Source organism: Macrobrachium rosenbergii, chromosome 5 (genome assembly GCF_040412425.1).
Source record: "Macrobrachium rosenbergii isolate ZJJX-2024 chromosome 5, ASM4041242v1, whole genome shotgun sequence".
Lineage (NCBI taxonomy): Eukaryota > Metazoa > Arthropoda > Malacostraca > Decapoda > Palaemonidae > Macrobrachium > Macrobrachium rosenbergii.
The window spans coordinates 61520213-61547560 of record NC_089745.1 but is presented as its reverse complement, the minus strand read 5'-3'; the positions used below and the strand labels follow the sequence as shown (position 1 = coordinate 61547560).

Sequence of the window (27348 nt, the reverse complement as noted above, 5' to 3'; positions counted from 1 at the left end):
TACTTTTAGTGGCAAAATTTCGGTATTACCCTTAAGGTTGGAGTAACTTACCCTTGTGTCGTTAGCTCAAGTTATCATGTCTTCGATATATACCGTATTATCATGTTCAAGAGTGTGCCAGTTCAGACCGATGACAATTCTTGAACGCTTGAAACAAGCAAAACCCGCAAGGACAACGAATTATCGTTCCGGACAAGGGATGACACCTAAAAGATACTTTCATAATTGTGAACTTTTAAAACAAAATGTTGGAAAAGGCAAAGAAATGCGTTTAATGGTGGAAAACGAGTTCGCTGTAGAAAAAGATACCTTGCTTTACAGATATGATAATGGAAGATTTATAAAATTTATAAACATATTTGCCATATCACAGTTTGTGTTTTGGTCTTATTTAAGTCACTTTGCCTTCACAATGATGAAAGATTTGCCCATATCAGAAGAAGAGAAAGCTAATCCTAAGTTGCCGTGGTGGAGGAAAATAAATTTTGGGAAGTACAGAAATGGTATAACAGTTGGATGCTTTGGTGTAGGTGGGTAGGCTACTCTTGTCATATGCTAAATACCTAAGCTAAAGCCAGTTAGTCAACCCTTAGGGCTAGACTACTTGATGTAATATATTAATATTATATGACGGAAGGGCCTAGGAACTGGTTGTTGCCCATTTGTTAGAATTTGTTTACAGTAGTAGGTCTGGACAATTAAATTGGGGTAAAACTAGGTAATAGAACAACTCTGCACGGCTTATTTTCTTGGAAATTGAGTTTTCCTATACTTTTACTGTTGGAGGTGAAGGAGGTGGTGTCGTTTATTGGCAGTCAATTGTTGTTAACCTCACATCCCTATTGGGCACCCTAATGTGGTTCGGATTCCACAATAAGCTGTAGGTCCCGTTGCTAAGTAACCAATTGGTTCTTAGCCATGTAAAATAAGTCCAATCCTTCGGGCCAGCCCTACGAGAGCTGTTGATGAGCTCAGTGGTCTGGTAAAACTAAGGTATACTTAACTTTTTTTGGGAACGGGGAGTTTTGGGTGGAGTAAAACACAGGGAGGGAGAACAAACATATTGTTGTTATGATGGCCAGTCTGGAATGGTTCTGTGCATATGCAATGCATGTGGGAGCCACTTGTTGAAGAAGGGATTGGCTAAGGAAACATATTATAAAAGGACCTATACTAATGTAACGTAACCGAACGACCAATAGTTTCCCTACAAGTTAACACTGCGCATGTACGATAGCATTCCAGGATGGCCAGCGTACAATAACATGTCAGTCCTGAGGTTAATTACAGTTGACTGCCAAAAAATAATGGTAAATTCTTAATAAATAACCAAAATACTATAGGAAAACATAATTTCCAAGGTAATAAGCCATGCAGAGTTATACTATATTTCTACCTAAATTTGTATACCCTAGGCTAAGTTCATGGAGCAGTGATATTATGTATGATGTTACTTAAATTTTTTGCCAAGTAACCCATGCCAGCCAACATAAACAGTATATTTTTGGTACTGTTTATCTTGTATTACGCTATGTAACCTATTTCTAAGCATTATTGGAAGTGCAAGCCTTCCCTTTTTCTAATTTCCCCTCCCCCTTTTATCCAACAATTATGGTGGATCCCAGTGGAGAACCCCAAATAATTGCAATGTGCAGAGAAGGTAGAAAACACATAAATCATGACATAATCAGTAAAAAATATACGTCGCTAAACAGTTATAAAGTATGAAAACTTAACAAGGAAAATTACAGGTATACCTCCTTACCTAGCCAGGGTCACTGGGTCTACATGATGGGGGCTAACCCCTTTTTAACCTAACCTGGTATGTTGTAAGTTTCAGAATAAGGTGCTATCGTGCATCCTAACCTAACCTAGAGTAACAGGTCCCTGCCTGGCTGTATGGCAAACCTGGGGTAATGTGTGGAAGGTTGTGTAACGGCTATCTATGTTGATGCAGTCCTCTAGTTGATAAATGATATACAGTAGAATAAAAAATATTAGGCCTACCTGCTCAGTTATTCAGTAGATTTCATTTTTTACTCATTTTTATATGACCCATTATTTGTTTGTGTTCATAATTGATGTGAAGAGTAGCCATAGACCCCTATTCCTAATTCTTATTGTAAATGAGCAACTAGATTTCCTTACCAAGAAAATAAATGAAAAAATTAAGAAAAGCTTGTGATACTGTATATTTGCAGCAGTAGGAGCTGATTTTCTTTTTATATGCATTAGATAGCTCGCCTATCGCCAAAGGTGCAGGTTGCTGGTGAAATGTTTGGACTTGTGTTTTGGCTTGACTTCCATCTCAGTCAGCATGAAATTATCCTCAAAGCACATTCCAACAGTGACCCCCCTGTCCAAGCAGTTCAGGGCACTGTGCCCTAGGATAGGTTTGGTTAGATCGGGATACTTCCCTAATAAAATATGTCTTGATCTACTTTTAAGCAGGCCATACTTTCTCATTTGAGGGTATCCAGCTTGCTCTGTGGGCAGGTCAGGGCGTGACACCCTAAGGTAACTTTGGTTAGGATGTATTCCTGCTGAAATGTGTCTTTAAGGACAGTTTTGTTTTGACTGAGGTAGAAGCCAAGGTTAGTGCGCTTGTTTGAATAATCATAGTAATTCATGGGGTTTATTGTGGAGATTTTAAGGAGTTTACAAATAAAAGAGATTAAATTCATGAAACCTTAGCTTTATTAATTTATTCCCTGTAGGTGGGTAGTGCCATCAGTGCATCTATTGGTGCACTGTAGACATTGCTGAATGTTGTCTGCAGCATTCCCTTGGCCCCAAGCTGCATCCACTTTTTAGACTGCTTTACCTCCTTTCCCACTTCCTGTTTTTCATCTTGCTGTCCAACAACTCCAACCCTTGTCACTGTCTTGAATGGTGAATGGCTGAAAGTGCCCCACTGCTAGACTTTATAACCAAATTTTCATAAATCAAATCAACCTTTTTTAATAATATACACATACAGTATACTGTATACATAAAATCACACAATCATATGGCTAAAGCTAATAGATATATACAGTGCTAAGGATGGTTTACAATGATATTCTTTTACAATGCTTACTAACTAATACTTGTACTGTGCATAGATTTTATTTACACCAAAATAACTTATTAGCCTTCAAAAAATCAATGTTACTTTCTAGGTAAAAAAAGTAATCACAAAGTAACACAAAGCCAATTGAGGGACAGTCTGATGACAATAAGGGCATTTGGCATCTGAGTACTTGTAACAGTTTAGTTCAGCATTGCTGTTTTTCTTTAAATCACAAAGACAGCCCAAAATCACAAAAATTCAGCAGCCTTCTCCACCAATTGTCTGTTGCAAAGTCGCAGAATCTTGCCGTGTTTCTCTTGTAATTTCATGTCGTCCAATTCCTTAAAAACAAATCTCATTTTTCAAGTAAGAAATATAAGTAAACCTTAAGAAGGTACAATTTCCACTTTTCTGTAAAGTGCAGGAGAGGTTCCATCTGTTGTTGGTCAGATCTATGAGAAAACTTGTCATTATTAGATTAAAGTGGCAAACTACAAAATAATTGTTACAGACAAATTGGAAAATACAAAAAATTAAGTTTCATAAATACTGTACAAACATCAATACCAAAGACTGTGGTTCATCTGTAACATTTCAAGAAAGTTCCTTTGAAATTGGTGATGCTAAAACCACACGCATGGCACTTCCCTTCTAGGAACCTTAACTAAATGTTTACAAGCTACTGATTGACTTGAGGTTTAAAACTTCATTTGACAGGTCAGCCATGTATGTTGGAAGGATGACTTCATGGGCAGATTATTTAGATTCTTCAAAAAGGTCCTTTTATGAAATTTATCTTCTTTTTATGCAATATTTTTCCAATATTTCAGGATGGGGTACTATGGCAATCGTGCATGGATGTATACGCTTCGCTGTGTAAGATTCCTCGTATTGAAGAAGGGTGGGGCAAATGTAATGTTTGTGACATTTTCTCCATTTAATCGTTACAAGTCCTTGACTGTTCCCTTAAAAGAGGTAAGTTGTTACTGTTATAGGAGAAAGTGAGTTTTTTGGCATATACATTTGTTCAGCTTGTAGAGAGAAAATGAATATATCTGTTGTATTTATTAGGGCAAATCACAGTAGGCTAGTACAATCTTGACGTTGAATACCACAAACTCAAATTAAATAGTTTCCTTAATACTATAGAAGTGTTATTATTAAAAATGATGGATACCAATAGACATGGCAAAAGACATGAACTTTGCAGACTTTCACAGAATAGAATATATTAAATATGCACAAAAAAGGTGATGAAATGAATACAGTATATTATGAAAAAAGAAAGGTGAAGAAATATTTATGAGAAATAAAATTATGGATAAAAAATAATAATACATAACTGTTTACATACAAACTAGGAAACTTTATAAGCGAGGGAAATGTATCTGAGTATACACCAGGCACTGATATCCAAACCCAAGGCTATGGAGGGTCATAGTACAGAGGTTATGGTACAGATCAGTTTTTGATAACATTGGCTTTGCACTGTGGTTACTGCCGAATGTAAGATGACTAGGCTAAACATGGGACCTAAGATAATGTAGCAGCCACAAATATTAGTATTCTTAACTAGTTAAGTATAACAACAGAAATAGGTTGAGCACCCCCAAGTGCGTAGTGATTATTAGTAAGATGTAGCACTCAAAGATTGGAACTTGAAGTTTCTGTATGCAACAGTTCAATAATAGAAAAATAAAATAATTTCCACAGGGTAAACATGTCTCCAAGAATTGTGAATTTTTATTATACATTTGTTCCCACACAAATACGAACCTTCATTCTTGCAAATGCAAGCTGGAATGGCCGTTTAGCTTTCAGACAAGGTTGTTAACTATTAGCAGATAGGGGGAAGCCCCACCCTGTTCCTGGCCACTCCCCATACCCTCTGAACCTCCTGCCGGAGGCACGGCTGCAACCAATTAAGTCCATGTTCTGGTATCATGTCTGGCTGTCTGAACAGTGGGTGAGGTTTGCCAGAAAGAAGAAAAGAGAGGTCTCCCTGGTGTCATTGGATTGCAATGCTGGTGACATCGAAGGTCCTCTTTGGCATTTTTCTTCCACCTTCCAAACTCCCGCCCCTGTTGCTACTCCCAAGGGAGTAGTTTCCCCCTCATCAACTCCTACTGAATGTTCAGTAGAGAGCCATTGAGGCGGGGAGGACATCTAGCCCAGCTTCTCACCTCGGGCCTCTTTTTGCTCTGAGGGAGAGCTTTCTTCAGGAGGATGCACTTTCTCGGAGTGAAAGTTTTGTTTCAGGTGCAATGGAGGATAAGAGGCTCAGGGAGTTATGACCCTCCCTGGACGTCTCAGGTGAGTCCCTTCTTGCCCACCTGAGGGCAGTGAAGGGGTATCCTGTTTCTGCTTCTACTGTTACCTGGATAACTTTGATGGTCACTGTCTCCATTGACCCTTGAACACCTTGGTCTCTCCCCACATATTATCAGTGATGTGCCTGCAGGGGTTGCCTTTGTCTACGTCTCTGGGGGAGATCCCCCTCCACTCGCTGTCTATGGTTCTGACCTCAGCTGCACTTGGGAAGAAGTTGAGGAAGAGGAGAAGTCGTCGTCCTCGTCTTCATCATCGAGTGCTGTTGCCTCCTCCCCTTCTTCTTCCAAGGCTAGTAAGCAGAGGAAAAAGACATCTGCTATGTCTCCCTGCAGGGAGTCTTCTTGAGCTTCCACAGGTCAGTCCTCCGCCGCAGAGGGGACTGACAGAGCTCTCACTAGCAGTATTGCCACACCCACTGCTGAGTGCAAGGGTGCAATTGTTACCCACCGTTCTCCAGACCCCTAGTTTACTAGGGCCAGCAAGGGTTCCTGGTCCTGCCCGCCATCACGGCCCAGTAAGAGAAAGTGAAATGAGAACATGCAGGTGCTCTTTCACCCCCTCCTGCTCTTTAAAGAGCATGGCTCAGGGGTCCTGGGGAAGTGACTTGGCCCGCCCAGCCCGATCACCTAGATGTAGCATGAGGAGGTCCCCCAGTCAGTCTTCCATCCTCCCTTCCTGTGGAAGCTCCGGTCTCCCGGAACACTGGAGCATGCTTGAGGGACAGCCTATGCCCACGTTCACATGAGTGGGATCACTCTCCCTGACCCGTGCGGATGTTGTCACCCCGGGTCGACAGCCACTCATGGCCTTGCTCACCTGGCAAGACTTCGGTCTTTGCCAGACTGGGCAAGGGTGCTTGCGATCTCTCACCTGTCTCCTCCATCTTATGAAAATTAGAGAGAATCGATATTGTAATCGTTACTTTGTTTACAGTCTCCTCCGGGGAGCCTGAGGTGCAGGAGAGAGAGAGAGAGAGAGAGAGAGAGAGAGAGAGAGAGAGAGAGAGAGAGAGAGAGAGAGAGAGAGAGAGAGAGAGAGAGAGAGAGAGAGAGAGAGAGATCTCACCTGTCTCCTCCATCTCCTTGGGGTGTACCGGGAGCCAGACAGTCTCGATCCCATCCCAGCCCCGCCACAGAAGTTGGTGTTCCTGGTTCAGTCCTCGGGCCAAAGAGGTCGTATGCTTGAGTGGTGGAGAGATTGCCAGGGGGCTCTGGCAAGTTTCCCTCTCCTGCAGAGGGAGCAACTCAGGAAGACTGGGAACTAGAGGGACCCAAGGGTCCTGTGTCCCAGGACTCAGACATTCCCAAGTTGCAAATACATTTTGTGGAGATTCATTCATCAAGTTTTTATGGGGGCCGCATAAGGAACCCAAGACTCGAATTGGACTGCCATGGTCAAGATTTGCTGGCAGGATTTTAGACTAGGTGAATTTTCTTGTTTCTGGGCAAGAAAATTCCTTCCTGTCTAGCCCGAACAGTAAGTTCCTTCCTCCGCCTCTAGCTTGTCAGAGGAAGTTTATCTTTAATCGGAGAGTCCATTGCCAACTAAGCAGGTAGACCTGGACTGACTTGCCTCCGTCCTGGGTTGGAGCTTAACTGTCTCCATGCAGTGGGAGTCTTCCTTTCGCAAATTGAGGCAGCAGCCCTGGAGTACACCGCCATGTCAGTGCTCCAGACAGTCTCGTAGCTCGATCTCTGGTTGCTTATGGTGGCCAGGATTGCATCCTCGACAGGAGGGCAAACACCTAAAGAGGATGCCGCTCTCCATTAAACAGGCTTATTTGTCAGACCCAGTTCAAGATGGACACTGTTCGCTCAGTGTTAGATTCCATCAAAGAGGGTGACTTCAAGCTTTCAGTGGACCTAGAGGATGCAAATTTCATATACTCACCCATTGGTCTTCTCAGAAGTACCTCTGCTTTACCCTCAGGGGGGTGGTGTTCCGTTCAAGGGCACTCTGTTTCGGGCTCTCATCTGACCCTCCAGTGTTCACTTAAGGTTCATGCTTATTTCTGCTCGGACCCATTCACATGAAATATGTCCACTGAGGTATCTAGATGATTGGCTAGTCCTGGGGAGCTCATTGCCACAGTTGCTTCAGGACAGAGATCATCTCCTTGAAGTTCGTTGCAACCTGGGTATGGTGATAAACTTTGAGAAGTCAGATCTCATGCCCAAGCAGAGGGTAAAGTACCTGGGCATGCTGATAGATGTGGCAACAGTGCGAGTTTTACCATCGGACTTTTGCATCAGCAAGGTTGGGGAGGTAGCTTAGGTGTTCCTGTCTCAACAGGAACAATCTGCTTGGCAAGGGTAGGTCATTCTGAGTCACCTATTGCCACTGGAGAAGCTGGTCCCTCGTGGGTGACTTCACCTCTGTTCCCTGCAGTGGAGGTTAAAGGAGTTCTGGTCTCCAGCAAGAAACCCTCCTTTCTTTCCTGTTCCTCTCTTGGAGGAAGTAAGGAGAGATCTAGGTTGGTGGTTAGATGACAGGAACCTGGTGGTCTGGAAATGCTTCTGTTTTCAGACACATCCAATGAGGGTGGGGCACCTACCTGGAGTTGTTAGTGTAAGGTGTGTGGTACAAGAATAACAGGTACCTCCACATCAACATCCTGGAACTGAAAGTTGCTTTTCTGGCTCTTCGGAAGTTTCAGGATTGAGTGATGGGGCACTCTGTGTTGTTGATGAGCGACTGCACCACAGTAGTGGCATACGTCAACAAGCAAAGAGGACTGGTGTCCCCCCAGCTACAGTGGTACATTCGAGGTACTCGGAACAGAGTAGTGGACAAGCTTAGTTACCAGAGTTAGGTGATAGAGACAGAATGGTTCCTACACCTGAGCATAGGAGAGAGGCTTTTAGAGCTTTGGGGAGCTTCTAGCATCGACCTTTTTTGTAACCAGCACAACAGGAAACTTCCAGTGTTCTGCTCAGTAGTTCCAGACCCATGGGTTGCAATGGAAGATGCCTTCAATTACCACCCATGGGACAGTCTAGTAGCTTATGCCTTCCCTCCTTTTTGCTTGAATCAGTAGGTAATCAATAGGGTGTTGACTATCCTGAATGTCAGGTTGACTGGGGACCCCAAGGTGTCCACATGCCAAGTGGTATCCAGACCTGCTAGCTCTGTTATCCAAGGTCCTGTGAGAGATTCCCCTGTGGCACAACCTTCTGTGTCAACTGCAAGTCAAGAGGCATCACCAGGCTGTGGAAATGCTGGCACTTCACACCTGGAGACTATCCTGTGTTTCCTACAAGCAAGACGCTTTTCTTGTTGTACAATGAAGGAGATGTCTGGATACCTTCAGAAATCCGCAGAGGCTTTATGCCAGGGGAAATGGGCCATTTTCCGGGTTTGGTGTTGTTGATGGAGTATCTCTCCAATTAAAGCAACTCTTCAGCAGGTAGTAGACTTTCTGATTCTTCTCCGCTAAGGGAAGCTTCTCTCTGCCCTGGCCATTAAGGGCTATAGGTCTGCCCTTAGCCAAGTCATCTAGTTGAAAGGAGCTGATCTCTCTTCCTTTGGGAGATCTCCATGCTCCTGAGAAGTTTTGAACAGTCTTGTCCACCCAGAGAACTCAGGCCGCCTGGGTGGGTTGTGACTCTAGTCCTAAGAAACCTTACTTGTATCCCTTATGAGCCTTTGAGAGAGTCATCAGATAGAGATCTAACCCTCAAGACTTTTCTTTCTTGTGCTGGCTTCAGCGAAGAGTAGGCGAGCTTCATGGCCTCTTTCAAAGTCAGACACTCGAGTTTGTCCGGGAATTCATAGCAAAGACCCAGAATCCATCAGTCCCTGGTGTCAAGTTTGAATCCTTTTCAATCCCCTCCCTAGAATATTTCGTCAGTGGTGATCTAAATGAGGTACTACTGTGTCCTGTTAGGGTGCCGCAGTACTATCTTAAGAGGACTCAAATATCTCAAGCTTGTGTGCCAATGCCTTTTCATTAATACTTGTTTGACCAAGAACACAATCTCTTTGTGGCTACATGAGATGATCAAACGGGCACATGCCTTGTCTGGTGAGAAAGATAGGGGTACAATCCAGGCAAGAGCTCATGAGGTTAGGAGCATTGCCCTGGTTCTGGCATTCCAAAAGAACCTACCGTTTCAGTAGGTGTTACAAGTGGGGGTGTGGTCTTGCCGGACAACATTCACCCCGTTCTATCTTTGGGACATTGCCCACAAGTCCTTGGACATGTCTTCCTTGGGTCATGTCGCTGCCTAACAAGTTGTGTAGTTCATCCAGCTCCCGTATGGGGACAGGTTGCATCTTGTTTAAGGTGCATGCCGATGCCATAAGGCCCCATTATAACGTAGGTGAGCATTTCTGCCTTATGATTGAAGGGATTTGCTTCAAATTTTTACCACTTATTAAACAACTAATATTGAAAATACATGCATAAGGAAATCAGAAAATTCAACATCTAAGCTTATAAATTTTACAATTTAAAAGAAACTGATGTCATTTATCATAAATAATATATAAAAGTTGCTGTCAAGAAGAGTTTTCGTTATGTAAGACCAAAGACATATAGGTGTACTACATGCTGTGAAAGTTCATTGAATTTTGTTCAGTCTTAGAGGTTAAGTTCGTGTACTTTTGTTTAAATATGTTTTGAGAAAACAGAAAAAAAAAATTTTTTGTTTCCTTATTTTTTAATAACTATGAAACTTTGATAGATAAAAAGCTGATTTTTGCAGTAAAAGTATTTCTAAGTACATTATATGAAACTTCCCCTGAAATTTAAAAATCAATCGGATGAAAAGAAATGTGCCCCCTGCTTAGTTTCCTCTTGGGTGATTGATATTCGTGACATGTCTCCAGTGGAGACTCTTGCCTTTGTTCCAATTTCTTTTATCTTTTCAACTCTTATAGTGCATATAATTTTTATATATTTCTCTTATAATACATCTCTTCTTTGCCCCTATTATGACAGAAAAAATTGCACTGTACTCAGAAATGTGCTAAAAATCCAGGTGTGACATGATTCACGAAGTACTGTGTCACTATGTGATATGCCCGAATGAAATGGTGCATTTACTTACATATTTTTATATTTGTGAATGGACACTATGTAAAGATATCCTGAGATGTATTATAAGGGAAATATATAAAACTATATACATTATGAGAATTGAAAAAAATACTTTTACTGCAAAAATCATCTTTTCACCTGTCTTAAGTTATTACAAAATAAGCAAAAAAATTTTTTGTGCTATTTTCAAAAAATTTCAAAAAAGTAAACATAATAAAAAGTAAACATAATATTCATTCTATTTTTACCATTCTTCAAAAAAATAAATTGACTTGTGAATGGTGTCACTATGATAATGTTAATTTTGTATACTATATAGATGGTGATGAAGAAGATTGCTGTTCATTTTCACACGTCTATATATCTGATACAGCACATTAATTTATATCATGGTTATTGTACTGTAAAAATAAGTCAAGAAATATAAAAATAAGTCATGAAATACTAAACATTTGTAAATTGTTTGGCACGGTACATTTTTTGTTGCCGCTTAGACAAGTGCTGAGAGAAAATGAAAATTTGAGCGAGTTACTCTGATATAATATTTTCCTCAATGCTATCGCTAGAGAAAACGGAGATATTTTAGTGGGTAACACAGGTACATCAATTATTTTGAACTAAACAGAATTACAGAATCATCTATGAGTTTTGTGACAATTTGTCGTTCACAGGGCGATAAAATCAAAGAACAAAATTATCAATTAACTCATCAAAAATTTTTTTTGAGCAATAACACTTCAGGATATGTTTATTTAGACATAAAACAATCCAAAACTGTCAATAACTCAATTTTGATCATTCCTTGAAATTTGAAGATTGGCACACCCCATAAGGTATTTGGTGAGCGAGAGAGTCAGGTTGCAAAGTCTGCTAGTGCTGGACAGACAAGATTTGCAGGTGAGTTACTTGACAGGGCACCCTGTCCATCATCTGTGAGTTGTAGATTGGGTGGATACTTTTTTTTTATTGTCTCCGACACATACTGGTTTGTTCAGCCTTCACCAGGTAATAAAAGCAAACATAGTACTTTATACCCAGAATTCTAGCTGTTGCAACATTACTTTATGCCCAGAATTCTAGCCATTGCAAAATCCTAAGCAAGTTAGAGGTTTGGGATACCTTCCTCACTTCCTCCAGACCAGGAAGATACCTCCCAGAAGGGTAGAACCAACCAGTCAGTTCAGAAGGTACCCAGATTCCTCTCACCATGGGGTAAGTCTCCTATATAAAGAACGAAGGTTTGTATTTTTGTAGGAACAGATAGAAAATTTTTAAAGTACTGCAATTTGTATTTCCTAACATACAAACCTGAAGCTCTTTACATTAATGGCCCACCTCATCCACTGCTTGCTCTGGTAAAGTGGAGTGCTTTCCAACAAGTGGGCAAGGTTTCCCCTACCTGTCGATAGTTTACGACCTTGTTGGAAAGTTAAACAGCTGTTCCAGCTTGTGTTCGCAAGCCAAATCTTATGTAAAGAACTGTATGTTTGAATATTAGGAAAAATACAAATTACTGTACTTGAAAAATTAGATACTCTTGCACAATTTAAGAGATAGGTATTTCTCAAAAGTGGATTTGTAGCCAAGAAAGACACCTAAAATTTTTAAATGAGTTAGTAGTAGTTAAAGAATTATTGTCAATGAAAAGATCTTGATAGTAAGGATCCAATAGGCCAAGACATACTTGATGTTTTGTTAGGGTTTGTCTTCATTCCCCATCTTGCACAATGTATTCTTTGAAGCTAAAACTCTGTTAAGAGACTCGGCAGCCAGAGATGTACAATCTTTAGATTGGTTCTGTGCAAATAGAATAGCATCATCTGCATAAGCAGTCTGCTTGTTTTCCATGCTAAGTCACATATTATGCATATGTAAATAGTATTTGGCTAAGAGTACTATCCTGGGAACACTAGATTTTACAGTCCTGTAGTCACAATAGTGTCCATCAACAACTACTTTTAATATTTTAGAATTCTGTTTTAATGTAGCAAATTTGTTTTTCGTAACTGATTGCAGTTTTAGAGCTATATTAATTTCGTAAAACTTTAATATTTCACTTCTGGTAGTGCCTTTGAGGCCTATGTATTGCTGTTATTTATCATCCCTATAGCATGAATCATTGCCAGTAGGCATGTTTAGCTAAATATTGAGGGGGAAGCAGCGCCGTGAAGGAATGTTCCTCGTAGTTAATTTTATTCCTGTACCATAATTGCAAGATTATTGTAGTCATAACCAGTACTGTCCCTGCCTTCAGTATGAGACTTGGTCAGAAGAACAATGGAGCCTGCAAGTGTTAGCAGTAGAGATGCTTATGCATATGGAGACCTCATGTGGCAGCAGCCTCCTTTGATGTATAAGTGTCCCTGGATCAGTTTTGTAATGTGGGTTTTGCCACTGATTTCAGACACAGTATTTGGTTATAATATCAGTGCCTGATGCATATCATAATTATAACAGAGGTCAGTCATCTGTCAGTGAATATGGTCATTTACTGAGTGACTCATTGGTGTTTCTTGTTGGTTGACATCTAATAGAGAGTCTAGTCATTCCATTGGTGATGTCCACTGTCAGCTTACATTCCAGTGGGAAAAACACACAAACTGCTGGTCTCCTCTGCTAATGCATATTTCTTCAGAATTCATATTTGCTGACTCAGCTTTTTAAACGACTGTTTTATGATAAGTTTTACTTGAAATATTTTGATATGAGCACTTGAGTCCTGCTTGGTTGCATCCTGGACCGTTAGGTATTTGAGTAGTTGACACTGTCCTGTAGAAACCTTGTTAAGCATTTTAATTATTTTATTTCAGGTATCTGCAAGGCAGAGTAGGATGTCATCCACTGCTTATCTTCCATTAAAGGTGAAAGGGAAGTACATGCATTTTATTTTAGACATGAGAGGAGAGTTCCTTAATACAAGGTTGTTTGATTACTCAGCAGGGCTTCAAAGGAACTGGACCAAATAATAAATTATCTCATGTATATTTTTTCATTTATGCAAGATGTGGTCAGCTTATATTTGTAAAATTGCTTGTTAGTTTATGTACATAATTACAGTATAGTACTCAGGTGAACAGTCTATGTATACTTTTCATCCAGGGCTAAACATGAATTTACCATAACCTGTTATCATTGTAAATACCATTTTCTCAAGGCCTCATTTGACCCAACAGCTGTTGAATATGAAATGTTTTACTCAGTACTTTGTTTTCGTTGCCAATCAATTCTTAGTTAATGCAGCCTGTTATTTCTGTTTATTGCAGTCAGCTACTGATTGAAACAATAAATACATCATGTCGTATTTAAATAATTTTATTTGAATTGGAGTGTTTACCTAATTCCAGTCTTGTTGTTTTTAGCATATTTGGAGTGTTTACCCCAATTTCAGCCAAAAGGCACATCTGGTTCTGATATCAGATATCTTTTATTTGTTGAGATACATCTGGTTTTGATATCAGATATCTTTTATTTGTGGAGATTTTTATCTGTAATCTCTCCACATGGTAACTATGGTAATGTGAAACTTGTTAAGGAGTGGAAGAAATAGTGGCTTAAATAATATAGGTACATTGTTCTTGCTGAGCAGATCCAGACATGAAATTACAGCCTATATTCAGAAGGATTCTCAAGAGTTCTTTTCAGGTAATTATTGCCCTCAGGATGAAATGCCATATGAAATTTAGACTGCCAAGCCAAGCACTGGGGCACTCTTGGTCATTCAGTGGTTAGGAGAGTGAAACAGAGGGAGTTGGAGTGGCAGGACAGCAACATAAGGAGTTCAGGAAAATATAGAGATGAGTACAGGTTCTAAAGGTGAAACTGGGAGAAAACCCCAGAGTTGCAGTTAGAAGTTATAGTTAGAGAGGTTGGACAGTAAAACTGAAGAAAGGAAACGAGAATGAAGGCTAAGTAAAATGCTAAAATGTGGGTGCTGAAGGGATGTTCTAAAAACCCTTTAGTAATTGGCCTCACGATGGAGCCCCTTTGGTAGACTAAATCAACAGTGACCAGATGTCTTAGCTGTCTTTGCTTTCATATGTGGACATTTAATTGCTGGGGGTTTGTTCCATTTTGTTTCCTAAATTTTACACTGTGAGTAGTCAGTCTAGCAAATTTGTATTAATAGGGTCAGAATGTTTAGTAAGCTTCTTACAAAGGTGCCTTTATTCAATTGTTACAAATTGGTGGGGGAAATTATAGTACTGTACAGCAGTTTTGCACTAGGAGCGTCAGAATGTTTGGTAAGCTTGCTTATAATGCTGCCTTCATTCAAATATTTTAAATTGGTGGGGAAATTATACCAAACTGTGAAGTCTGAAATTGAGCTGTATCATGATTACTTAAGTCCTTAGGATTGTAATGCTGATTGTGGAAATCTTTCATATTCTATCCCTGTGAAGGGGAAGGGATGACAAGAAAATATATTTTTTATACAGATGGTTCTTAGATTTGGAGAGGTTTCTTTCTGTTCTACTATAGCTTTCAGGTCTTCCTAGTCCAACAGCAATTAATTATTAGTAAAGCCTTCCAACTGATTCCTTTATTGACAGATCCTAAGGATCAGTACTCTGCTAGCAGTGTAATGCCAGTAGATCAGGGTTGACCACTGAATCAGGTTCCTTAGTACAGCATGCTGTGGTAAAGTTAGTTTCTCAATTTACTATGACAAAGACTTTATTCAGCTTCAGCTGAATTACTGTTACAGTATAGTACCAAAGATACCTCAGCATGATGTGACACAGGTTTTTGAGGATTTGGAACACTGAATGAGAACCACATATACCACAATACACCATGACAGAGATGGAAGCTGCAAGACAGACTACAGCTTGAGAATTAGGAAAGGAGTGAATAGACCAGTGATGTCTTGACTTACTTGTGTTGCGTCACTTTAAAAGGATAAGCAGTATGAAAACATAAGATTTGACAACAATTTATATAAAAAGTTAGCTTTTCCTTTATGGTGTAAAATGACTCCCATTAGGTCTAGGTCTACATTTATCCCATTTTCCATGGTTTCATGAGCATTCATATAGGTCTGCCTTGCTGCCTCCAGATCATCTACTTTTCTGTCAGTTTTTATCATCCCTTCTCGGCACGTATCCAGATCATCTCCATCTCAGAGATTTGTCTGCAGGATGCCACTACCATTTGTAATGTAATCTTCCCACTGCACTTATCAAAATCTCCTTTATGTCCTTTGCCATGCCCTTGTTTTCCATGAAAGGACAGACAACATATAAAGAAACTTTCAAATCTATGTAGTGCAACCCAGCAATGTTATAACCCATCTTCAGTAGCAGTAAACCATTTCTAATAGCTTCTTGTGCCAGTTGTGTCTTTTGTTAAAAGTTTTAATTTTGTGATTGCAGACTATACTTAATTATTAAAATATCATTACTGTATTATGGGCATGTATATCCAGTACAAATAACAAATGCCTTATTTTAATGTAATGATCTCACACCAACTCAGGGCAGAAACACCTAGTGTCAAAGAGTAATGTAAACCAGCAGCATTGAGTAGCATTGGACCAGATATCTCATCATTAGTGGAGTTTGCTACCAGGAGTCTGTGCTTTCCCTGTTAAAAATGCTCAATAAATTTGCTTTAGTTTTAAGTGTACAAATGTGTAAGAGCTCTTCAAATTTCCCTGCAGCAAACCTCAGACTTGTAATGTGTGTCAGCTTCAATGTTTGGTATGAGTACAGTATTCAGTATCATCAGATTTCACTATTTATTATTATATGTTCATCTGTTGTTTGTTAATGTACAAGAGTGTAATTGTTATGCGTTTTCATATTTTGCTAGTATCTTTAATTTCCTTTCTTGATTTGATCTTATATTTTGGTATTACTGTTTATTCCATTGTTGAATTGTGGGTAAAGAGTTATGAACAAAAGTAAAGGCAGTCAATAGAATTTATTGTGTACTGGAGTTTTGGCTGTTGTAAAATACAATATTTCAGCTGGACACACTGAAGTAGATTTGTCAGTTGCAGATGCCACTTCCAGTGATTTCAGCTCAACCCATGTAGAAGAAATACCAAAACCAGCGTCCTTTTCAACAATAAAGCATTTGCACCAGCTGTGAGAGAACTGGTCAACCAGTTAGTAGTCATTTTAGTAGCTAATGTCAGTACGGTACTACAAACCAAGGAACCCAGTTGTGGAGGAGCAAGGCAAAGTAATCTTCTCTAGATGTCAACTGGTCAGCTGGGTATTTTACTTAACAGAATGTCAGGGTTCCATTTACATAAATGGACAGGAGAAGCTTAGTTAGACAAGAAAATCACTGGTCCAGCTGAGAGGATTCATGCAAAAGCAAGCCACTGGCTAGTGCAAACCATTAAAGGCATAGGATATCATGTAACCAGTGAATCTAGCAGTAGAAGAGGTCCTCTTCAGTGACAACTGTAGCCATTTGGAGAAGACAGATTAAGAATTTGAGGGAGAGATTGAAAAGGAAATTATGATCTCTGATCTGGCTGATGGTCAAAAGGTAGCCCTCCTCCATGGGTATGGCAAAGACAAAATTGCAGATGAATCCAGTGAAGAAAGAGAAAAAGACAAGCTATTTCCTTTCCTCTACAGACATTCCTTTTGCATCCAAGCCCACATTGCTACAGTGTTTACCCATCTATTTGTCTCAGCTGTTATTTTTTTATTGTAACTTACACAGTTTAAAGTATTTTTTCAGTTTCACGCTTTCCAGTCCTGGTATATATTGCTACACCAGCTGCTTTAAGCATGTTTATTGGCCACATTCTTGTTCCACTTTGTTCCCTTTAGCCAAGGGTTGATTGCTCATTTGTTCCGACATGGAAACAAACCCACAACATCATATGACAGGAGATCCCTAGGCGTGCATGCACATCATGGCTATGAGTAGACTCGCTTTGAAGAACTCCACTAGCTACCTACAGCCTATCATGATCCGAGCTCCTCCAATTATTTCTTAGCCATTGTGGTGTTCACACGTGCTATTATACACTCTGCGTATTGTAGATTCTCGCTTACCTGTTACATTGTTGGACTTTCTTTTTCCACTTGCCTTCCCGTGAACTGATGTTTAAGTGACAAGGTGTTGTTTATTACTTCTGTGAGTTAACTCTCTGACAGAGATAAGATATTTTTATCGGTGTTTGCCGATCAAGAGATCACGTGTGGCTGGGGGCTATTTATGCACCTCTGTGTTTGGCAGTGCTGCCTTTGGGTTTGTATAGAAATGTGCGGTTTCTTTGTTTTCTCCCAATATAGTGTAGTGTTTTGCGAGACAGAAGTGAATTTCAAGTGTTTTAGTTTCTGAGTGCGTAAACAAGTCAGATTTGTTCAGTTTTTACCCCTGCCATGAAAGAAAACAGAAAACCCATTTCTCGTTGATGAGCAGAAATTGCGGGAAAAGGGAAGGCTTGTGGAAAGTTCATGTCGCCGGTTTCTGTCAACCCTCATTCATTGTGTTCGAAGCGTAGAGGACAAGAATGTTCTCTAGCATTGACTTGTAGTGAATGCGAAGTGTGGCCAGCTTATCAATGGGAAAAGCTCGAAAAGAGTGGGAAGAAGAAATCTACATTGTCTCCCATAGAGGTGACCCCCTCCATTACCTACATCCCATCTTCCGCTATCTTTGCTCCCTCTCCATCACCCATGACACCCGGTAGGAACTTTCTGTCTGTTGCTTCCCCTGAACAGAAGAGTTTTGAACAGGAAAAGAATATTCAATAGGAGATGATGTCAGCGCTGTTAAAGTTCTTCAACAAAGGATTCGAGTGTATTAGTGCAACGCTTAGCACAGCAAAGAAAATGGAGAAGAGTAGAAGCATGGGTAGGGGTGTCAGTGGGACCCCGCCTAGTCCCAAACTGGGACCCAGTGGATAGTGACGGAAGAGAGGGAGACCTGCCTCTACCGAGTCAGTCTCCTCCTTCGAACAGATGACAAGTTCTACGAAATGCCATCGTACAGATTCTTCCCCTGAAAAGAAGAACGACCAGTCACATACCCATCCGAGAGCATCCCCCGACTGTGTTCCAGAAGCGTGACTTGGCACATTGCTTCCTCAAGACATAAAGGACAAGGGAAGAAAATCCATCCTTCCCATCACAGATACCAGTCTGTCACTTCTCGGGACATCTCCCGGTCATGTTCTATACGCATGAATTAGCATGGTACCTCCCTCAGAGATGGGCAGCTTGGAGAGAAAAGTCATCCGGTGCCTCGCAGATCCAAGCACCAAGCAGGCACTCCCCATCCCACATGGTCTGTACACACCTCCCGCTCATGTTCTAGAAGTGTGACACGGCATGGTGCCTCCCTCGGAGATAGATGTCATGAAGAAAAGAGCCATCCAGTGCCTCAAAGATCCAGGCACCAGCTGGCACTCCACATCCCACTCTGTCCGACGTTCCCTGTCACGCTCATTCTGGCACTCCCCATGCCACCAACGGGGACTTGTATTGGAGCAGCAACTCCAGGGAACAGACCATGAAGCCAGAGATGTCCAGGCGCAGGTTCCATCACCTTTCCTGGAGTAGGGACACAGATGAGGAACTGAAAGTAAGACCACTCCAGAATAGCAGACACACATCATGGGAATGGTCTCATTCATGGGCACGGTTCTCTTCACAGGGCAACTGTGATAGGTCTCAGTCTCGTTCCCCCTTTTACCATTCAACACGGCCTGCAGACAGTAGGAGAAGGAGGCATCACATGATACTCCATCACCGAGACACTTGGTCACCGGTATGGGTGGGCTATTGGGAAAGACCAGGACTGTCAAGATGGTCAAGTCCATCGGACTTAGAATCAGAATTAGGCCAGTTAGCGCATGATTTTTTTGAAGGAGGAGTGAAGTTTGCCGATCTTATCCATGTGGTACGGAAAATTTTGAAATACAGTACCTGGAACCTGAGAGAGAGGAAACCGAGGATTTCGGATTCTGATGACTCCTCTTTAATGGAACGGGTAACTGATACCGCTCCAGAAGTCAAGGGGTCCATCTGCCTCATATTAACCAAGATGAAGTCTGCAATAAAGGAAGTAGATTTTCATATAGCAGGAGAAGGTTCCGTGGCTGCCTCCAGGTCTCAGAAACTACTGCCACCTCTTTTGATACAACAAGCAAAATATTATATACTGTACTGGAAAAACCAGCCTCTCTTCCCAAGATAGTGAATGGGACACTATCCCGATTATCTGGAAACACATCATTGGACTATTTAAATCAAATAGGCTCGAAATTCACCAGTGCAGAGATGATGAATTTGACAGTCTCCAATGATTCATGGTTGGTAATGAAGGACTTTTTCCCTCTGTCTGGGAAAGCCCTAAAGTACATGACAAAGAATATGGTAAATTTTTATAAAAGTGACTTAGTAACATGGCAGCGAAAATTTTGAAATTCGCTGGTTGCGCTATTTTGTTTTGGGTAGGTGACTTGCCCTGCCCACATTCGGGGGAAAGAGAGGAACAACTCGGCAAAGAGCTTCAATCTGTTTCTGCTGGCTGATGGCTGTACACCAGTTGTTAGCAGCAGCTTAGCTTTTGGAATTCGTTGCTTTTCCGATTGTTCATTTCGCCCAATTGGTGAAGTATTCTTGTACAGTATTTGGTAGCCTTTTGGCACAATTAGATAGTGTTAGGTTTCTTTTATGAGACTGTTGCTGACTGATAGTTCACGATTTACAACTTTTTCCTGATTTTGACCTTTTTAGTTGACTTGTTTACTTCACGATGTCTGACTCAAGTTCAGCTAGCATTAGGTATTGCAGCAAAGGCTGCAATACTCGACCGACTAAGGAAACTATGATTCATATACGTTGTGCACTAACTGTAGGGGGCAGGTTTGCTCAGTAGATTTAAGATGTCAGGAGTATGAGGATTGGGATGATAAAAAGTGGAAGAATTTAAAGTAACACTTAAATAAATTGGCTAGGGACAAAAAGAGGAAAGTGACTGCTAGAGCTGAAAATAGTAAGTTTTTAGGTAGCCAGGAATCTTTTCAGCCTGTTGCTAATGATAATATTCCTGTTTCTGATCCCGTAATCTCTGTGACTCTGTTCCCAGTCCTCAAATTGTTCCACCCTCTCCTTTACCTAGCTCCCCTGCTTCCGAACCCAACCCCATTGCCAGCCTCTTGTCAAAATTTGATGAGATTCAAGTTGATTGCGGAGACCACCTTGGGCCAGTTAGGGTCCTCAATGAAAGTCCTAATGGATAAAGTTAATGTGAATAGTGTTAGTGAAGTGTTGGTGGAGGAGGTGGCTGCTCGTCCCACTGATTCTCCCAGGTGAAAGTCAATGGCATACTCCCCTAAACCTGGAAGGAGTCAAACTGGTAGTCTAAGGGGGGTCAGTGGGGTCTGCCCACAAGTAGTCACCCCCTCGGTTGAACCTGTTGCTGACTCCCAGGTTGCGACAGAGAGCCACTTGAAAGGCGTCTCTATGGATGTGCATCGTCTTTCATCAAGTTAGAGGATTCTAGTCCCAGGTGCCAATGGCGCTTTGTGGATGAGTCACGTCCATTGAAAAGGCGTGCAGTGGATGTGACACACTCTCTTCAAGTGCCTTGTAAAAGGTTCAAAGAACATGTTGGTAGCCCTTGTCCGTCCTGTAGTCGCTGGGAAAGCCCATAGCATTTTTCTTCAGAGCACCCCATAGTAGAGAGCCACTTTTTATAAATTCCATAATGCTTAAAGGGCATACAGTCTTTACTCTAAAGCTAATGAATTAACAAAAAAACAACTTAAATGAATTTCAAGAGACAAAAATGCAAATATTTTTAAGAAATGTATTCAAAAGCAATTACATGTGTAACTATTGTTAAGTTGTTAGAGTTGTTAAAATTAAATGTATTCAAAAGCAATTACTAGTGTAACAGTTGTTAAGTTGTTATAGGTAACATGGCACTAGTGACATTTTACCCAAAAAAATGCATTTTTTCTTTTTAAATTTAAAAGTTACCTTTTCTCCAAACAGGATATAATACCAAGGGATAATTATCCTAGGGGGTAATTGTCCTGATACCCTTTGTCAGATATGTCTGGGTATTTTCTTCAAGAACATCTGGATCAGGCAATTTCCAAAATGAGAGATGATGCAAAATACATTTTATTATCGTCCTCTGTTAGACCAGGCCCAAGAAGACAGTCTGTCAATTCCAGCAACTGGGGTAGATATACGAGACCTACAGGACAGCCTTTTCAGCAGAGGTTTCATCAAGGCTCCCAATCCTCCAGAGGAAGACCACGGGAAGAATGAAGACAGCCCTACCCTTCCACTACTTCCCCCCCTGGTCCCAGCAAACATAATGGAATGGGCACAAGGGGAGCCAGTTAATGAGAAAGATTTTCCCCCATCCACTTCATCAGACCAGGGTGGGGGCTGCCTGGGGAACAAGTGGGCAGAGTGGCAGAAGGCCGGAGCAGAGGAATGTAGTGTCCAAAATCTCAGGAAGGGGTACATCCTCCCTTTCAAGCAGAAGCCACTCTTGAGCTCAATACCTATCAGGTTTCCCTCCTACTGAAAAGACCCCCAAACAGAGCGCCCTTCAACAAGAAGTCCGGAGCATGCTGGACAAGGGGCTATAGAAATAGTGAAAGAAAAGTCATCAGGTTTTTACAGCTGCCTCTTCCTGGTAGAAAAGGCATCAGTGAGTTGGAGACCTGTCATAGATCTGTCAACATTGAACAAATATCTTTTCATTACTCCTTTAAAGATTGAGACCCCATGAACAGTCTTAGCAGTGATCAGGAAAGTAGAGTTGATGATCTCCTTGGATCTACGAGACACGTGTCTCCAAATCTTGATATATCCTTCCTCCAGAAATTTCCTACAATTTGTCTCTGGAAAGGTCACTTACCAGTTCAGGGCTCCCTGCTTTGGCCTAGCAACAGATCCCCAAGCATTCACCAGTCTTTCAACTGATATCAGAATTGGCCCACAAGAGAGGAATTCGTCTACAGAGATACTAGGACAATTGGCTCATTCTGGCACCGACAGCAGAACAAGCCAAGAGAGACAGGTACTTGGTCTTGAATATGTGCAAGACCCTTAGAATTCTGGTCAGCTACAACAAATCAGACCTAATACTAACACAAAGCATCAGATCCTCAAGCATAATGATAGACACTCAAGTTGAAGGCCTTTTTGTCACAGGAGAGAATAGCCAAGTTCCTGAAAATATCTATCTCGTTCCTTTCCAATCGCTCCAGCCAACGAAGAATTAGCAAATTCTGGTAGGATATCTGGTCTCTTTGGAGAAACTGGCACCAACGGGCAGAGCCCACCTACGTTCCTTGCAGTGGAATCTAAAGGAAAGGGACAAGAATCAGAAAAGAAAAGGGAAGGACCTGATTTCAGTAACAGAGAGGAACAGGCAGGACTGCAGTTAAGCCAGTTAGCCCCAGAGATGCTAGCGTTCTCAGACACATCCTGAAGGGGGTGGGTGTCCACCTAAACGGAAGGTGCACTTTAGGGAAGTGGAGCGGAAAGGAATGTCAGGAACACATCAATATTGCATACTTGACCAAACAAGGGACAATTTCCCGAGCACTGAATCAGCCAGTGGTAAAGATGCACAAATGGTCAGAAATCAAGGGACTGATATTGACTGCCAGATACATCCTGGGGAAGAACAATGTCGTGGAGGACTGAACAGACCGGACCAGATAGTGGGGACAGAATATTCTTTGGAACCATCAGGTTGTGGGAGGGTCCCACACTGGATCTGTTTGCAATGTGGAAGAATCACAAACTACCTCTGTACTGCTCTTGAGTCCCAGACGAGAAAGCCATAACGCAAGATGCATTCCAATATCAGTGGGACAACATGGCTGTGTACGTGTTCCCTAAATTCAGCCAGATCGGAGAGTAATAAACAGGCTGTTCATTTCCCACGGTCTGAGGATGACGTTGGTAGCTCCAAAGTGGCCTCAAGCAGTGGTATGCAGACCTTCTCCACCTGCTAGTAGACATTCCAAGACGTCTGCCTCAAACTCCAAATCTGCTGAGACAAGAACGCAGTGGCCAAGTACATTGAGAAGTAGCCACCCTCCAACTTCATGGATGGAGACTATCCAGCAACTTCTCAGAAAGAAAGGTTTTTCAAGAGAAGTTGCATAGGTTGTTGCCAGTTCCATTGAACAATCTGCCCTCAACCTTTACCAAGGAAAGTGGAAGGTGTTCCTGGATTGGTGCAGTAAAAGGAATATACATCCCCTCAGAACCTCTACAAAGGATGTAGCGGATTTTCTTCTTTTTCTGCGGCATAATAAGAACCTCTCCATGTCAGCATTGAAAGGCTACAGAGCTGCTCTCTCTTAAAGTTTTTAAAGCAAGAGGCATAGATGTGTCAGCATCATGGGGACTTTCAGATATGATGAAACACTTTGAGAAGAGTTGTTTCCCCCAGAGACCTGAATGGAATGTAACCAAAGTTCTGGTTCCTTTGACTAAGTCTCCTTATGAACCAATCAAGACTGCTTTGGACCAAGACTTGACATTAAAAAGTGTTTCTCCTAGCACTGGCATTGTCGAAGAGGGTAGGAGAAATTCACACCCTTTCATATGATGTCACTCATACCTGTGGTTGGACAAAATTGGCCTTTACTTTTCTCCTGGACTTCATAGCAAAGAGACATAACCCCTCTGCACATGACCCAAGGTTTGATGGCTTTTCCATTCCCTCTCAAGGAATTTGTGGGTAACGAACAGGAAGAGATGTTGCTATGCCCAGTCAGAGCTGTGAAAGCCTACGTAAAACATACAGCTGTCCTCAGACCAGCCAAACATAGACTGTTCATAAGTACAGGCCAGACTAAGAAGGAAATGTCAAAAAACAATCTCCTGGCTGAGAGAGGTGATGAGAAAAGCCTACGGTTCGGAAGGAGGTGCAAGTCCTGTCCTGACCAAAGTCCAGGCACACGACATCAGAAGTATAGGTCCTACAGTTGCCTTCAAGAAAAACTAAGCTGTAGGACAAATTCTGCGTGGCGGGGTTTGGAAGAGACAAACTACCTTTACATCTTTCTACTTAAAAGATGTAATGCATAAGGCTCCGTCACACCACATAGATGTTACAATAGAAGTCCAGAAAAGCAAGAGTGAGTACTATTCATTAAATTTTTGCCTTTGACAGATTACTGTACATCATTTCTTACTAAATATATTTTTGGAGAGATCTTCCTCCCTCCTATTTGTGAGTGTCCTGTCATATGAAGTTGTCGGTCTGTTTCTGTGTTGGAACAAATAACAAATTAAAACAAATATGACATTTTTAATTAATTTGTATTTTTCCTAACATGCAAACTTGAGGTCTTTAAATATAGGTAACTTTCAGCGAAGCTGGAAAGTCCGGCCGTTATGGTAGGGGCGCAAGTACTGCCCACCCAACCAGTATGCATTGGTCTTTACATATGGAGGCTTACTATTGGAGGAGGATTCCAAGTAATTCTCTGAACTGACTGGCAGTTCAGCTCACCTGGTATTCTCTTCCTGGTCATGAGAGAGCAAAGGAAGGATACCATACCTCTGATCTATTGAACAAGGGATGTTCAGTTGACAGGGTGGGCACCTTGAATAAATGGAAAGTATGAAAACCCTCGATTCCAAAGGTACAGATGAACCCACGTCAAAGACTGCGCAGCAAAAAATAAACAACTGGCTTTCCTATAGTCAGTCCTTCTCTCACCTTGCTAGAGAGAAGGTAGGAAATGCATCTATTAATCCAAACAAAACTGGATTATAGACAGGCTACTCAGTCCTGTAGATCACCGGCATGCATGACAGTCCAGCTCGTGACGGCTTGTTTACTCTTCCTTTGTCCACTGGAAGATGACGGAAAACAGGAGGAAGGTAGGAGGTCAGTCCCCCACACCTCTCTGCAGCTGCACACGAGGTGTCCTCAAGAGCTGGGTAAACTATATGACTTAGTGAGCGTCCACCAAGGATCCAAGGACCCATGGGCAATAACCCAAGGTAAAAAGATAAGGATGTGAACTGCACAATTACACATTCCATCCTAGTACAATTACACATTCTATTCTGAATGCCATACATCGATGGATGATTGTGGCCCCTAGAGATGTTGCCTCAGATGTACTGATGACCAGCAAGAAATTGCAGGGTATGTTTGGAGTGACAGACATATGGATGACTTTGCCTTCTAGAGATCTGGAGATCTTACCTGAAACGTACTGATGTCCAGTAGGAAGTTTCACGGTACGCTAAGTTGATCAATTCCCTAGCAAGAGAAAGGATCCCTTTGCCATCATTTCTCAAGCAACTCAAAGCTAACGAACTATTCGTTAGCTTTGGGTTGAAAGACTAGATTATGGCGGTAACACAGAAGTCATACTGTCTTTGGTGCCACAGGACCATCAAAGGAAAATGATCAGTCTAACTGATCACCTTCGAATATGCAGAATAAGCAGATCAGAACAGAGCCAACAACATGAAATCAAGGGAAGAAAGATTATGATCAATCTTCTTTCGAGGCTGAGCTTGAACTGGAATTCAAGATCGACCGTCCTATCCCTTGACTTCATTGAAAAAGTGCTGACATTTCATCCATCTCGCTTTTGATTCCTTGTTGGCTATCATACTGAAAGTACTTTTGTCTGTCCGAGCACTGCCACTGTCGCAAACTTGACATGGAAGGACACTAGGACCTTTGGAGACCATGTTAGTATCGTGGTGTCGTCGTTCATCCCGAGGATTGTAAGCAGCAATTACTGCCTATGTCTCCCACTCCTCACAAGAGTAACGTAACAGCACGAGGACTAAGGAAAGGGGCTCCAGACACCCTTCCTTGACTGAAAATAAGTTTTCAAGAAACTAAGGTATCTATCAATACGTGTCTGATATTCCTTTCCCTTTTAGCTAGAGAGAAGAAGGGTTTGCCTGCTGAAAGATTCATTTGTGTATAAAACAGAATGTTATATCTGTTGGTAGAAAAGAAAGAGATCAGTGTCTCGATCAGTTCCACTGTCCTTATCAGTAAGGTCTCATCAATACCTGAAGAGAAATAATAAAAAATTGTATATGCAAGGAATCCTTGGTATCTGGCATTCAATACATAGATGAGGTGGAAGCAGGTCAGAGACCTTGGTAGAGCCTTGTTACGTATCCAGTCTTTCTTCCATCCCAGGATAAGACATAAGAGGGGTGGCTAGCGGTGCGCAGTCAGTGTTAAGACCTCAGGTTTGTTAGCTATGAAAAATACATTTTAATTGAAAATCTGTCATTTGTTCACATGCAGAGCAAATCTTCGGTCTTAACATTAGGACAGACTCATACTTGGAGAGAGGTATGAGAATCCTGAACGACTGGAGGTTCGGCACACCTGATCACGCTTCCTAGAAATTAGGGTTCTAAGGAAGAGGACCTACACCTCTGAGTTGTTAGATATGTGGGTATCTAACACCCAGAAGGCTACTGAGAAGCATATTTGTATGTTGTATGGATTACGTGCTGTAACGGCATGACTGCAACACACACCTGCATCAAGCCAGTTCCAGTGTATGGTGTGTCTATTCTTCAAAACCATCTGTAGGTAGAGAAGAAAGGAAAAAGGGAAAGAAAGAGACCACTCATCTCACCCATTCCCTCTTCCACACTATCATCTTAGGCAAGATACAAACTGTCCAGGGGCACTAGATGAGCTACACAATTTGTTGAGCAGCTACCACCAGATCCAAGGAAAAAGTGTCCAAGGACCTGTGAGAAATGCCATAGAGGCACTTACTCCTCTGATGTAATGTAGGCTAGGCTAAGGACTCATTACCAAACCTAATCCCACCAAGTTCTTGATGAACAGGAGATATTTCCTCATTTGATGTTAACCAAGGAAATCCAGAGGTGTTCTCGAATCTTTTCTTCAGCTTAGACGAGCTTCAACAGCAGTATGAGCAAACACAGGTGGGGATTTA

The 27348-nt window shown here is 41.5% G+C and overlaps 1 protein-coding gene across 1 annotated transcript; it reads left to right on the top strand.

Annotated features, from left to right (window-relative positions):
* Nucleotides 1-10: 10 nt before the first annotated feature.
* On the top strand, nt 11-13623 carry LOC136838850 (transmembrane protein 223). The gene is given in 4 exon segments (XM_067104498.1): nt 11-530; nt 3883-3902; nt 3905-4027; nt 13235-13623. Coding segments are annotated over 4 exon segments (753 nt in total). The 5' UTR covers nt 11-76; the 3' UTR covers nt 13391-13623.
* Nucleotides 13624-27348: the final 13725 nt, after the last annotated feature.